The following is a 15,669-nucleotide window of genomic DNA, read 5'->3' as shown; positions in this document are numbered from 1 at the left end:
CACATCTGACCCCGCTCATCCGTTCTCCACCCAGCCAATCAAAGCAAAGACAACCTGTGGTGACCCAATGACCTCATAAAACAAACATCTACTGCAGGAGTTATAATGATGTCTTGAGAAGAGAGCGTGCAGAGGCGAGAGTGTCATTTATTCATGTTGGTCCAGTTTATAGTGTGTAAAAGAGAGCTTTGTGGGATTGTAAAAACATGAGGAGTGTTCACAAAGACATCACATAAATCTTTCATTTTTATTATATTACAGTCTAAGACAGATACATCTGCTAGATAATGGAGGAATAAAAGTGTTCAATCTTCTAATAATATGATGTTTTAAACCTTTAAAAGACATCATGCATGTTCAGTTTGTTACTGTATGTTTTCTTGACATGATTTTATGTTTCAGATGTTCTGTTAAGAGGTGGGCACAGTTAACCAAAAATTTTGCTCTGTTTAATGCACAGTAAATTCTGCTCACTATTGAAACAAAATAAATTTGTCAAAAAAGACCAGCAGTGCTCTGTTCATCCACTTTTTCAGGTTCAGGTTACTTCATTTGTACCTGTAGGTAGATTTGTTTTGCAGCCAGTGAGATTTTTTTACATCTATTATGACACACGTCACAGCACATGTTCCTGTCTTTCCTGTGCCTACGGGGAGCGCCTGAGACAGGGAAGGAATCAGCAAAAGACCCAGAGCAGAGCAGGCATCAGTGGCAACAGAATTACACTGAGAAAGTCAGAGGGAGAATAAAGGAGGAGCTGGGGTGGAGGAGGGTTGTAAAAAGCAGTTTGCAAAAGGAGCAGCCTGTTGTAGCCAGGCTAGAGCAGTTTGAATATAACAGTATGAGTGTGACTAGCCAGTAGCATGCCTAGGATGAATGAGGGCTAGCATGAGATTATCTTATCTCATTTATATGGCCACACTTGGTTGAAATAACACAATACACTCAATTTAACATTCGCTTTAACCAGTATTCTCAAAAACATTAGACTTTTGAAAAGTTAAAAGATTCCAGTTCTTAAGAGGCCATGATGACTTAAAAAATTCAAAATTACGAGCGTCTTAACTGATGTTCACCACTCACTTCACTCTAGCACTGCTTCAGAAGTACCTAACTTTGTGTAGGTCAAACAGTATTTCACAATAAAAACCCCGCTGAGAGGGACATTTTGCCAGTTTATTTAATAAGATCTAAAAGCACAAACGGTCATGTAAGAGCAAAATTTGTGTGCTTCATTTGAAGGTTAAAGAAACAGACTGTGGCCACAACAGATTCATGTTCATAGTTGAAATAGATTCTGCAATTCAAGTCAGAGGCACACCGGCGCCACAAAGTAGAGAGAAGTATGACAGCTTTTGCAGAATTTCTTTCTCTCCTCTCCATGGCTGGCCTTATATATACATGATACAATTGAATTAAAGTGATAAAAAAGATTTTTACAGAAACCAGATTAATGTGAAGGTGAAGGTTCAGATAATATTTCAAATTACATCCATGTTGAAAAATGAATAAAACAATTATGCTGATGTACAGATTAACAAATGTGTGTCAAACATAAATGTTCTCTTCTGCAATCTAATTCAGACTCAGCATCTTCTGAATCTAATCTGAGAAAACGGGTATAAGTCAAAAGTCTTTTCTATGTTTATGTATGTTTATGTCTATATTTTCAGTGGTTAATAGTAAAATATGGTGGGTTAATATTTAAATGCCTTCGCTCGATTCCATCTGTGCAAAATTCAACAAAATTGATTCTGCTATTTGGATGGTGAAGTTCTTTCTCCATATTTTAATTACATCAACTAATACTATCCATGAATGTGCAATATGAAAAAGGAATTGCTCCATTTAAATCAAAAGGCAAAACTAAGTGCCATATGGAATGTCAAATGCTTTTTTTCTTTTCTGATTAAATATTTTCACAGGTTGCTATAGTGATACATTTTCATAGACTCAAGTTTCATGGTAATCACTCACTCTGACCACTCAAAGCACTTTTAACACCAGGGGTCACATTTAACTATTTACACCTATTCACTCCACATTTACACACAGATGGCAAAGGCTGTCATGTAGATCAGTCTGAATTTTATCATCAGTATTAAATAAAACAATTCATATGCATCCATACACATTCCCATGCCGCTGATGAAGCAGTGGACAAAAATCAGGGTTAAGTGTCCTGTCCAAAAACACATTGACATGTGACTGAGCTGGGGATTGAACCCCTGACCTTCAGATTGCAACTGAGCCGCAGCATTTTACTGTTATTTTGGGCATGATTTCCCCTTCCAACCACAGCCAGTAAGGCCCAAGCAAACATAGCTTTGTTTGATTTAGCTTTAGCTACATTATATTACATTCATTGCATTCATGGATCTTTGCTGATGTAGTTAATGTAGCGCTGTTAGCTTTAGATTTAGCCATGTTAGCTACATTGATACATTAGCTATCAAGGTGCATTAGCTATGTAGCTTCATTGGCTTAATCCTTAGCTATATTAGCTGTGCTAAAGTGTTTTCAAGCTTTTATCCTGTAACTACACTGTTACGCTGCTTTATTTAAAGTTTTGTAATCAGGTTTTGCAGTCCAGCTTTTTGATTCTCACTTTTGTAGCATAATCCTCACCTTAGTCCTTACTCTAACCAAAACCAGAAGTTTAATCCCATTTTATTTTGAAAGTTTTAGCATGTATTTCAACCCTGACGGATACAGCGTCTCACGGTAGTGGTCCCGTGCCTACAGCCAGGATATCTTGCAATTATCTGATGGTTGTCAAAATAATCTTGCAAAATTTTCCTGTGGTGTGTGGCTTGTTCAGAGTGATTCTCCTCCTCCCTGATCTGCTTAGAAGATGATCTTGGATTTGAAATCATAAATATATAACATTTTCAGTATTATCAATCAGGAACCGCGTAGTGTTGGGGGAAACACAGTGGACAGCTAAGCGTGCACTCTATGGATTTCAGGTGGAACGGAAGGATGGCCATTCAGAAAAGAAAGCTGACTGAAGGTGGAGGCACAGCAAACATGGTGATGATAGTAAACACGAAGCATCAAGTTAGATGGATACTAGGAATAAAGGACCTACTTGGTGATTTGTGACAACAACATGAATGTTTAGACTTGTGCTGTAAAATGAAACCATAATCAAACTGAAAAGGAGAGGACCAAAATTGCAATGACTACGAAGGTAGCAGGTAGCTCACACTTTTAAGTGAACACTTTCAACTTGTCACCCTAAAGTCATGTTTACTGCATGAGATTTTGAGTTTTGAGAGCTGAGACTCTGGTTGTTGGTGAATGAATCTATTAGTGTCATCTAGTTAGACACCACGCAGACACCACACACCATAAAAGTCCAGATTTTACCATCTTTCAGTGTGTGTCAAGTTAAGACACTAAGTTCTTGTGTGGGGATGCATGCCATCACCCCCTAACTTAATATAGTTTTTTAAACACATGTATTTATTGTTATTGATTTCCTTCTGACAGAAGGAAGGAATTATTTGCAAGACAAAACTGCTGCATATGATGCTCATACCGAAGGCAGGACAAGCCTTTTCCCTTCACAAGCTCCACAGTATATTAATTTTATGACATAGCTGTAACTCAGATTCACAGATGGTTAATATAGCTACATTTCACTGCACTAAACTGGCAAAAGCAAACACAAAAAGTTTATTCAGACTACTTAAAATTCAGCAGTTGTATTTTAAATTTTCTCCTTCAGGCTGCAAAAATTCAGAGATAAAGTTGTGATTATTGGGTGTTTTATCATACGGTATACACTCATTAGCATGCTTGTTTTTGTGTAAAGCTACTTCCTTAGATAACATTTCTTTATTTTTAGAGAGAGCTGCTAAATTCAAATGGGGAATTTGCATGCATTTGGATTTTTGCAAAATGGAGTAATCTGTAAGAGCAGAGCTGCCATTTCCCCGCACATAAAATAAAAGGTTGAATAAGATAAAGAACACTTAGAGGCATGTGTAAGAAGGTCAAAAATCTTTACACTGACAAGCTTTTCATGGTCCAACAGTTGCACAACCTACATCTGATGAATCCACAAGTGAACCCATCTCTGGTTCATGTGTACATATGATGCTGTAAATGTTATCTCCAGTAACAGCTGGTGTTTCCACAACAACCGGGAATGGAATTTTCTCAATGCCAGTACCAACAGTACTGTAAATCCATGAGTGTGTGACAAGTTTGTTTGTGTGTATGCCTACCTGTATTCCTCCTGAGTGAAGACGGGAATGATAGACGGCTGCAGGACTGTGATCTCTACCAAAGTTGTATTTTCCTTCACAGGCTCTCCATCATCGTAGGCCACCACCACCAGCTGTCAATCAAACACATCCACACATGCACATGTAAAAATAGAGGCACAACATGGAGGAAATACATGCATAGTGGTTATGTATATTCTTGTGAATGCAAAGACACCAGCTTGATGGAGTCTGCAGAAAGTCAAATTAATTGAAGCAGACTGTGCATAACAGGCTAATAATAACTTGAATAAATGTTTAAATCTGTGTCCCCTGCTTTCTAAAAGCATATTATATCCACTGGAAAAGAAGAGGAATGTGTGTATACCCCAGAAGTCTGATTATTTTTCAGCTTAGCCTTTTTTCTTCATTTAATTGGAGGGTAACCACTGTTAACTAGACCCAAAGGATTCTTAATGAGGGGAAAACTTCAAAATTACGCCCCTGAAATATTGTGCCTCTGCTCTTGTATTTAGCCAGAAAATAGATAAATATTGCATGACACTTTTTAACATTAATACAGTGTTTCACAACTTAAAGGGGCACTTATACAGTGCGGTGAAAAAGTATTTCTGCTCTTTTTTTGGCATATTTGTTACACTTTAATGTTTCAGATCATCAAACAAATTTTGATATTAGCAAAGATTTTGTATTTAAGCAATTCAGAGGTGGACTTGCTGGTTTGTTTTGGATCACTGTCCTGCTGCATAACCCAAGTGCACTTGACCTTTGAGGTCATGAACTGACAGCAGAATTCAGGGTTCCATCCATTCTGTCGTCCACATCCTGAAGCAGTAAAGCAGCCCCAGACCATCACACTACCACCACCATGTTTGACTGTTGGTATGATCTTTTTATGAAATGCAGTGTTAGTTTTATATCAGTTGCAACAGGAAGTTCAACTTTTGTCTCGTCAGTCCACAGAATCTTTTCCAAAAGTCTTGGCGATCGTCAAGATGTTTTTGGCAAATGTGAGATGAGGCTTTGTGTTCTTTTGGTCAGTGGTGGTTTTGGCCTTGGAACCCTCCCATTGTTGCCTTTTCTGTCCAGTGTTGACCTTAACTGAGTCAAGTGAGACCTGCAGATCTTTAGATGTTCTGCTTTCTTTTGTGACCTTCTGGATAAGTCGTTGATGCACTATTGGACTTACTTTTGGTGGGCCGGCCAATCCTGGGAAGGTTCAACACTGTTTCAAGTTTTCTCCATTTGTGGATAATGGCTCTCACTTTGAGTAGCTGGAGTCCTAAAGCCTTGGAAATGGTTTTGTAGCCCTTTCCAGACCGATTGATGTCAATGACTTTTTTTTTATCAACTGTTCTTGACTTTTCTTTGGTCACAGGTTTGTTGCTTTTTGAGATCTTTCAGCCTACTTCACTTTATAGAACTATTTAAGTCATTTCTTGATCCAACAGGTCTGGTAGTAATAAGGCCTGGGTGTTGTATGTGAAATTGAACTCAGCTTTCCAAAAAATGTGGTTAATCACAGTTAATTCATGATTTAACAGCAGGGGGGACAATTACTTTTTCTCATAGGGCCAGGCAGGTTTGATGGCTCTTTTCCCTTAATATATGAAATAATAATTTAAAAACTACACTTTGTTTTTGCTCAGGTCTTTGTCTAGCATCAAAATAAAATTGATGATCTTAAACATTTCAGTGTGAGAAACATGCAAAAAATTAAGATATTAGGAAGGGAGGAATACCTTTTCACAGCACTGTAAATGCATAGATACTGTATACGTCTTAAGTTTGTCCTAAAATTCAATGGTTAAATGCTTTGTTCAGTTACACAGTGCCTTTTTAACAGCACCAAAGGTTTGGTAGCATGGTTTCTTGTTCCTATTTTTGACACCTTCTGCCTCATGCTCAAAAAAAAAAAAGTTTATTTTCCCAAAAATACCTCAAGCTACCACGCCTTTGATGCAACCAAATTAGGCAGACGTGTGCTTCTTGAGACTGTCTACCTGTGTCCGTCCTTGTAAAAAATGAGACCTCAGACAGTGTTTATCTCAGTCAGAATCCAAAATGTACAAAGCGTTGGACTGATTTTTTTTTGTTTGAGTTATTGGGAGCAAATGAGGTAGAATTAATCCCCTGAGAGATGTCTTCAGAGGATGCTGAATCCTTGTTGTGTTAATTAGAGCCCCAAGAAAAGATGAAATTAGCAAAGCCCAAAGTCCCGCCGAGGAGTGGAGCTGAGAAAAGACAGTTTTGAAACCAATAAAGTACTGTGCTATGGGGATTTATTAGTGTTTTCTGCAAAAGATACCACACAAAGACATCTTTATTTACACAAATGAAACAAATAGGCAACTAAAGTCTGACAGTTATGAGCCAATAAATTCTTAAAGACTTCATTTATGCGTTATCAAAAACCCTGACAACTTCGATCTAAAAGCACAGCATTATAATGACAAGTATGATAAGTCTCTAATGATTTCTCTGTTGAATTACAGCTTCAGTGCCAATATTTGCAGTAGAATAAATTATTTTGATGGATTGATGCTTTAAACTGTACTTACAGTGGGATACAAAGGGGTTTACTGCCACATGGATAAGCTTTGTTTCCATCAGGAAAATATTTGAGAGCTATTTCAGTCAGTTTGACAAAAACATGCAAAATAATGAAAATACTAATTCACATGTGCAAAATTTCTTCAGCCCAACTAACTACTGATTCCATCTTTAATGTTTATATGGACAACGCAATTATGATGTGTTTAACCAGAATAAAAACATTGTGTATACAAATTATGAATTTGATACCTGTCACATATTTCAAAAAAGTATGGACAGGAGCATGCTCAAAATAAGATGTAAGATAGACTCACTGTAGATAAATTTGTCTTGGACACAGTTACAAAAGCATAAACAGAGATCATACAAAACACATGACTTTACAACCTGTAACAGCTACTTTATGTTGGTTTTTGGCCTTGCAGAGATTTCTCCAGAGTCTCTGAATCTTCTGATGATATTAGGGACTGTGGAAGGCAGAGTCCTCACTTTCAAAAAGTCTTGTTCTTACCTGCTATGCTCATCTTGTAACTCTTTTAGAGTCAAAGCCCAAATTTGGAGAAACCTTGTGATAAAATGCATACACTATAGATTGCTGATGAGTGTGTACTTACGCTGAACTTCAGGTTGGGCTCCTCGTTGAGGTTCACTCTGGTAACCACATTCCCTGTCTTCTCTTCTACGTCAAATATACTGGCAGAGTACGGATAAGCCTCCTGGTCCACTCTGTATCGCACTAAGCCTGCTGGAGTGCTCTGTGAGGAGAACAACAACATTTAGTATTACAGATTTAGACTCATCTGGCATTAGCATGAAATATCTCTCAGAAGCCTTCTTAAATGCTAACACTGACAACTCTTTAGCACAGTAGCTCTTAAAAAGGCATTATGTATATATATTTATGACTGTTATAAATGCCTCGAGATTTAGAATTGAAACTAATTAGTTTGGGCCTAAATGTCACACTGGGTGTCCTTGTCCAAGAACATATGATGGGGGTAAAAATCTGCCATTTGGGATGAATTAGGACTCAGACTTGACAGTTTAATGATCACTTATCAACCCTTAAAGTACATAATGGGTAGCCATCAGTTTTCCAAGACTAATATGACTCTTAATGTTGGAAAAATAAAAATATATATTTAGTATACTGTAAAAGTACCCTGTTGTTTTACAGAGCATCTGATTGAAGGGAAATCTGCTCTTACCTCTGTCTTTGTTGAATAAGAGCTGTAAAGTGTGTTGAACTACTGTTGGGTTCTGATGTTCACCTTACTTATTCATCTCACTTTAAAACCCTCATCACTGCTTCTGCCCATTTTGCTTTTTTTCCTAGTTTTAACCTATCTTTTCAGCCTTTTGCATATTTTTGCCTCTCTGACCCACTGTTGCCATTATTAACTGTTTTTACCACTTTTTGCAACTTTCAACCCATTTTTGCACTTTTTAACCACTTTTCACCATTTCACCCACCCATTTGGCCATTCTCAGCCCTTTTTTGCTGTTGCTATTTAGCCTCTTTTAACCCATTTTTGTCATCTTTTAACCTCATTTCACCATTTTGCCTTACTCAGCCGATGTTTGTCACTGGTATCCTTTTTTTTCCTTTTTAGCCCATTTTTGTGTCAGGATGGGGAAGTGGGACACAATTGCGGACCCGGGTTTCTTAAAGTTATCCCAGAAGGATAACCACTAAAATCGCAAGCGATATTTGGGAAAGGGAAGGGAGAGAACCCAAATTGGTAGCAACCAGAACTAAGAATCTCCCCAACTAAATAAATACTGAGAAAAGAGAACAAAACCACCGCTGCCTAGCAGCTGACTAGAAACAAAGCTCTAAGGGGAAAGAAAAGCCTCCTCCAATGAAACACTAAGGTCACCAGACTAGTGTAAAATTAAAGGGGTGGAGCCTATCCCAGCTGTCACTGGGCGAGAGGCAGGGTACACCCTGGACTGGTCGCCAGTCAATCGCAGGGCTGACATATACAGATAGACAGGAACGTTTATTATTTAGGTTAAATATAAAATACTGTTATCACAAATAAACTTGACAATGGACCATGATTTGGCTGGGCCCAGGAAAAGTTTACCCTTTAAGACCCCTTATGGTGGCCATATTGCTAGAAAATAGAGGAAGTATTGGCATGATTCGGTAACATTCATCTGTTTTTCTGTTTAATGTGCAGTTCTGTGCCATGCACATATACAGCGCCAACTAAAAGTGGGTCTGTGTCAGTGTAAATTGGCATTGATATAATTATTGACTCTATTTAGTCTGTTCAATGGGATTGGTGCTGCTTGATTGGATCAAACATGACTTCCTCCCTTTGAAATCTCATCTCACAGAGGTCTGCTCCTTCAGCTTCAGTTCTGTGTGCTATCAATAAATCTTTGGAAACTCTGCAGGCTTGACTTTCACAACATGGATGCCGCCTCAGTAAGGTCACCCACTGGTTTGTAAAGAGGCCATACAACATAAATGACTGACACCAACTAATTTCAGGTAATTCCGCAGCAGTCACAGAGGTGGAAACAAATTAATAGCTTGGTTGCTAAAATCACGACAATCCAGCTAGTCAAGCTGGCCATCAGGGCAGCATATTCCAAATGATGAAAAGAGAAAGGATAAAGCTGACACTTAAAGGTCAGACTGAGGATTTGTGAAGCTAAGTGGAGTCTACCCGATCCTATCCTATGAATCAAATCTGCTGCTCCCCTTGGTGTTACTATTTATTCATTACTCTTAGTGAGAATTTGACTTAAAGGAAAATTTGGGGATTTTTGAAGTTGTGTTGTATGAGGTACTTGCTTATAGTAGTGGCACTAGCCTCCAGTGATTTCTGTGAATGTTGCTCCTGTTGTTATAAAGAGCTCAGAGAGATCCGTGGCATAATGGCTATGGATGGGAACGTTTTATCTGCGAAGTTTAACCAGTTGTACATACACCTGTACGCTGTGTTGAAAATGTACAAAGAAGTAATTCTCCCCAAAAAACCCTCTGTGTCAGGCACTAATTTATATGATGCAGCTTTCGGCATTTTGTCTCCTTCCGCCTCCGCACACTTATCCTCTGATCAGCTGTGTGGGTCTGTGGGCTTCTACAGGAACAATAACACCAACACCAAGCTAAAACAAAGATAATATGGGCGATTTCGACTCTAGTGATGATAATGTGCCATTTACTGTGGATACGAGAGGATATTTGTATGAACTTATACAGACTGAGAGTCAGCAGGCTGAAAGAGAGAGAAGAGAAACTTAATTTAAAAGTTTAAAGCAGGAGAGACCGTGCATGGGTTCACATTTTCCACACCTACACTACCAGGTAAGTCGAAGTCGCTCATATTATCTTACACAATGACTCCACTGTGCCTGAAAGTACTGCCTCTTACTCCTGATTGGTCCTTTCACTGTCTTACAGGCTCAATCTGTTCAGATGGAAGCTTTGCAAGATGGATTCGCCAGTGAGAAACACGGAAACGGGCGAATCCTTCTGCTTTGCAAGTTTAAAAACTTATTATTCCTCCCAAAATTTTCAAATTTCCACAGAATTTACAAAAAAATCCCCTAAAATTCTGTGGAATATTTCCAAACAAATTTCCCCAAACATCCAAACAAATTTCCCCAAATCTCACTGAAAATGTCAGAAAATCTCAAAGAACATCTTCCCCCCAAAAATTAAAATCAAATTCCCAAATGCTTTAAAATGAATGCCCAAAATTCTCATCAAGGTACATAAAAAATCAGAGCAATTCCTTCTAAAACTTCAAAGCAAACACTAAAAATATGCAAAAATGTCCCCAATAAACCCTAATAAATCTCTTGAAAATATGAAAAGTAAATTCCCTCCACATTCCAGGGAAATATTTAAACTTCTGAAAATGTGGTGACAGGTGTAAATTACAGAGTTTCAAGCCCTTGCACCTTCTACTTTGAGTGTAAACAAAGAGCTCATCTTCCTTTTTGGAGACCATTATAGCGACACCATTCAGAATTCAAGTAGTGCAAAACATCAGTTTATATTTCTTTACACATGGTAAACTTCTATACCTGTTCCATTTAATCATTTCTCTTCATAGGACTGAGATTTTGCAGCAGCTCTGCATTTACTTCAGAACTGTCTGTTCAAGCGTAAGCTGCCCTAACAAAACAGCTTGTAGTGAGTCAGCAAAACTCTGCTGTGACAAATTCTTATGAAGATTTGTACTTAAGAGGTAAATCTGGGGTCTAAAGGGGATAAGCGACACTTAAGCACCACAACATACCAAATATGAAACATACTGTAAATCTAGGCCTGTTAAGGTGGTATTTAGTGCCTTGTGTGAGCACCGAGAGCCTTTAAACCAGAGACGGGGCATTATAATGAAACTTCTTGACCCAGGAGAGACGATGTGGATGCTTAAACCTCAAGACTGAATCATTTCAGCTGATGTAGGAAGACAGCAGGAACATGAGTCAGAAAAAGATAGGGCTTTTTAAAGGTTTTATGGGAAAACGCCAGAAGTGTAGATGATTTCACAGCAAAAAAAAAAACGTCATGGCTTCTTAAGCAATGATCTCTAGCACATTTTTAAAGATAAATATTTATGTTATGATTCACTATAGAGAGAATTGAAGATCTGTCAGTTGGTTACTCTTTTAATTAATTAATTTGGGTTATTTTCACACAGCTTTCCATCAGATCTGCATCAAACAAAAGTCTTTATGACTCAGTAAATCCAAAAACAAGAATCCGACTGCACTGAGATCCCAGTATGAGGATTTTATTACCTTTAAAACCCAAGGTTAACAGTGCCAAACTATCTAAAAGCTCACAAGAGATCTTTAAAGTGGGCTAACCTTCATTTTACAACGATAAGAGCAAACAAACCAACATCACAAGGATGTTTGGAGTTAAAAGCCCAATTGAGGGATCACAAAGTGCTACAGCAGAATGAAAAACAGCACGCAATAAAAGGAGACAAGCATCATTAGCCTGCATCGTTGCCACGCACAACTTGGGGAAAGAGAGTATGAGAAGCAGTTTGATTGAGTATCAGCAGCAGGAAATGCTCACCGCAGGGTCAGAATCATTGGCCATCACTGTGGTGACGATGGTTCCCTTGACAGCATTGGGGGCAACTGCACCTCGGTACACAGACTGACTGAATACAGGGTAGAAGTCATTCATGTCCTGGAAAGAGAGACACACAAAAACAGGATTTACAGTGTAAGCACAAACAAATAAAACATGTCAATATCTTGTGCTGTATTCCTGCATACCAAATATTCATAAAATCTCACTTCAGTCTCATTTTGGAGTAAAGCTGGCTTCATAAGAACACCACCTTAAACACCTTAATCCTAAACCAGTGCTAAAGCTAATGCAAACATGGGAGTTTCAGCCTAGAAATATCTATATTTAACTGAGAGAAGAATAAATGGATGGTCACAGAATGGACAGACTCAGGTTTGTCACTGCACGGCTTCCGGGAAACACTAGAAACATTAAAAAGAAGGACACCAGAAAAAGGACTAATAGTGTTTTGATTGTTCTGTGTTTTGGCTAAATAATGGATTTTAAAACTGGTCTCACAGCTGTCACACTGAGAAACAGCAGGGGATAAAAGGTAAACAAAGGTTACATGAAAGGAAATGAAATCATCAGCTTATCACTAAGCTGACACGCCAGAAAGACTTTCATTTATCCACTGCATGGACATATTTCCGATTCATCTGGGAAACCTTACATATAAAGTGTTTGGGAAGGCAAGGACTTAAAAAAAAAAAAAAAAAAAACTAGTCAGGGGCTGCCGTAGTTTATGAACAGAGGAGCTTGGGCCAGAAGCTTTCAGTGTGGCTCTTTGCTCTTCTTTAGATAAAGAAATGTGGTGCAGGTCTGATGAAACTGCTGCTATACTGTAGCTACATTCCAGCTAAAATCTACACAGGTAGCAGCCTTTGCTTTTGGCTTAAAGTACAACAAAACCTCGCCCCTAGCAACCGGCCTCATTCTCCTCAAATAACACTGATTGGTCAGGTTCATTTTTAGACCTTGCACAAATGTTTCAGACAGTAGCGTTGCAAGATGGATTTACCTGATGACGGGCATGGAATCTAGCCAGGAGACGATGTAGGCTTTTCATAAATGTGGGAAAAACATGCAAACAAAAAATACATGCCTCTGCATCCCAGTGTAGAAGATACAAATAGATCAGATGTAGTAAAAACTTGCTTTGTAGCCCATCAGCATCGCTGTCATTGTTGATGAATCTCTGCCCATCTTTACTTCTGCCTCACTGCAATGCTCCTTTTATACCCAATCATCTTACTGACCTGTCGCCAATTAGCCTAATTAGTTTAATGAAATTAAGTCGGTCGGGGGCCTAAACTGGGATTGGCTCTGAACAGCTTCTGAGGAGTTAAAGGCTCAGTATGATTCTTTAAACCTAACACAGTTAATTTAATCACCAACAAGGTCTGCAAAAATCAACACTGATTTATTTAGTTTTGACAAATATGCCTCGTAAATATGTGTCCTCTGTAGTTTTTCCAAATGATCTCAGCGATCATTATGTGGTAGCTGTTGATCGAGACACGAGGATACTGAAGAGTATGCCTCGTTATATTGAAAAAACCATCTGAAAAAGTTTGTAGAGCAAGCTTTTTTTACATGAACTGAATAACTTTAGCTGGGACAGAATCACACCCTTTTGGGTCACAATGAGTCATTTAATTTTCTAATAAATATTTTAGAAATTTGAGATCAAATATATCCATTTAGTCATATTCTGAGAGGTTTTAGTTGGTAAAACATGGTCAAAAAAAACAAAACAAAAACAAAAGAGTCAATTTTGTTGTAAATTGTCATTTGTTTTTGAAGTAAACATTCAAACGTAGTATTACATAGCTCTGATGTCATTTAGTTATCAGATGAATTAAGAGTGTACAAATGGACATTTTGAAATCTGCCTGCACATTTTTATACAAAAAACATTGCTTTTCAGTCATTTTAAGTTGATTTCACATCAAGTTACGAGTTGAACTTTCTTTGATAACAAATTAAAAAGGAGGAAGACAATAGATGTGGAATTTCCCATGCCAGTGTTCGCCTAGGGCTCCAAAATTGCTTAATCTACCACTGATTTAGTCCTTGATCAGCCTAGTGAGATTCAGCTTGTTCTAAATACAGATGAATTAAGCTCATGTTCTTTGCATTTCCAAAAACAGTGAAAGAATATTGTCTGAGAAAATTAAAAACTGAGTGGGCATCTTCTTTAAAATATTTAGTGTCTTTACTTGACAACAGCTCGCCTTTCAAGTAGCTCATTCAGTATGTAGCTAAAAACATACTTGTTTTTTTTCTATAGAAACAGGTTCTGTTTCTCCTCCTGTGTCAAAAAGAGACTAGATGAGTCTTCTTTTTTTTACCTGTTCCTAAATGTGGTGATGTTTTATAAATGAATGCCTCTGCTCAGATTCGCTGGATAGTGTGTACCATGGAGCTGAGAATGATCAAAAACTGTAGATTTCTCACTCACCATTGTACTCTATATTCTTTTTCTTTAATACATGTCGTCTTGGACATTAGTATGTCTTGATTAACAAAGCCATTCTTGGAAAATTCCCGATGATCTTTCCTCTTTTTTAACCCTGAAGGACTTGTTGAACTTTGTGCAGTTTGTTGTTCCCAGAGTCCTAACTGAGTAAGGAAAGAAGGCGTTTATGTTTTCTGGCACCTTTTGCTTGGAACAATCAGCAGCATGGATTTAAACTGCTAAACTTGGTGACTCTGAATGTTTTGAAATCCTGAGTGAAAACTCTTGAATCCAAACTTTCCGAATGTGGCTATCGATGACTTATTCTTGTTTTATCATTAAATGTGTTCTGTATGTGTTCAGGTGTATCGGTTGTTTGCTGCCATAGTTGTTCAGGTCTCGCTTGGAAAGAGTCTCTGATCTCAGTGGGAATAAACTGGTTAAATAAAGTTAAAAAAAAAATAAAAGGAAATAGTTGCAAAATGCTCCTCCTGCAGTTTTTTCCATTAGCACTTACTTTTCCAGCCTTTCGTTGCCCTTTCCATACTTTTTTGTGATACACTGTAGCCATCAAATTCAAAATGAGCTAATATTTTCATGAAATGATAAAATTTCTCAGTTTCAACATTTGACATGTTGTTTATGTTCTATTGTCCATTAGCCCAAACTGGTGAGGGGATCAGTGTTTAACTCACATAACTCTTAATTCTTCTTAATACTGACAGCTTTAAATGATTTCTAGGCCAGTCCCTCTAGAATATGATTCATAGCCAGGTATTTTGGTATCTTTTCAGCTCGTGATTCTTTGTGACTAGTTCCTCTGCTGTCATTGACATGTCTGAATGCTTCTGTTGAATATATTTGCCTGTTTTTGTTATTGTCTGTAGGCCGTGGGATGAATAAAGTTGTTCGAACTGAATTGAAGTGTAGTGCTGGAAACTAGGAGTTAACCCTGAAGTTAGCCTTCATAACTGAAGATTCTGCTTTGTATTAAAGACCTCAGGTGATGGAAAAGTTAGTAATTCTAACCAAGAACTCCAAGTTTGCTTAAACAAATCATACAAGGTCTTTCAACAATGAACAATAGTCTTAAGCATCTCAATGTGAACTTTTTACGTACAAAGATAGTCACTTTATAAACATTCAATAAAGCGAAAAAGTATTTTTGCATAAACGTGTAGAGAAACCTTGGTCAAACTTTTACAACTTCTTACTTCATCACAACTGCTTCAGACTGGATAAATGAAACCATGAAGCCTTTTAGACGGGATAAAACATTTCTATTTGAAAATTCTGCCCTTTTTACTGAAGATAAGGAATGAAGCAGCGACCTCACTTATCCTTCTGTCCTCAGTCTTCAC

General features: G+C 37.8%; 1 protein-coding gene across 1 annotated transcript in view; it reads right to left on the bottom strand.

Annotated features, from left to right (window-relative positions):
• The window catches only part of LOC121528360 (protocadherin-15-like), a 246,739-nt gene that overhangs the window by 98,515 nt on the left and 132,555 nt on the right, over positions 1 to 15,669 (bottom strand). Inside the window, exons 23-25 of the mRNA XM_041815789.1 lie at positions 11,848 to 11,964; positions 7,406 to 7,546; positions 4,236 to 4,348 (exon numbers count right to left, since the gene is read on the bottom strand). Of these exons, the coding sequence (XP_041671723.1) occupies positions 4,236 to 4,348; positions 7,406 to 7,546; positions 11,848 to 11,964 (371 nt within the window). The remainder of the gene's footprint in view (positions 1 to 4,235; positions 4,349 to 7,405; positions 7,547 to 11,847; positions 11,965 to 15,669) is intronic.

This window comes from Cheilinus undulatus, linkage group 20, assembly GCF_018320785.1.
Source record: "Cheilinus undulatus linkage group 20, ASM1832078v1, whole genome shotgun sequence".
NCBI lineage: Eukaryota > Metazoa > Chordata > Actinopteri > Labriformes > Labridae > Cheilinus > Cheilinus undulatus.
Note: the sequence above shows the minus strand (reverse complement) of the source record. Positions and strands in the feature narration are given on the sequence as shown.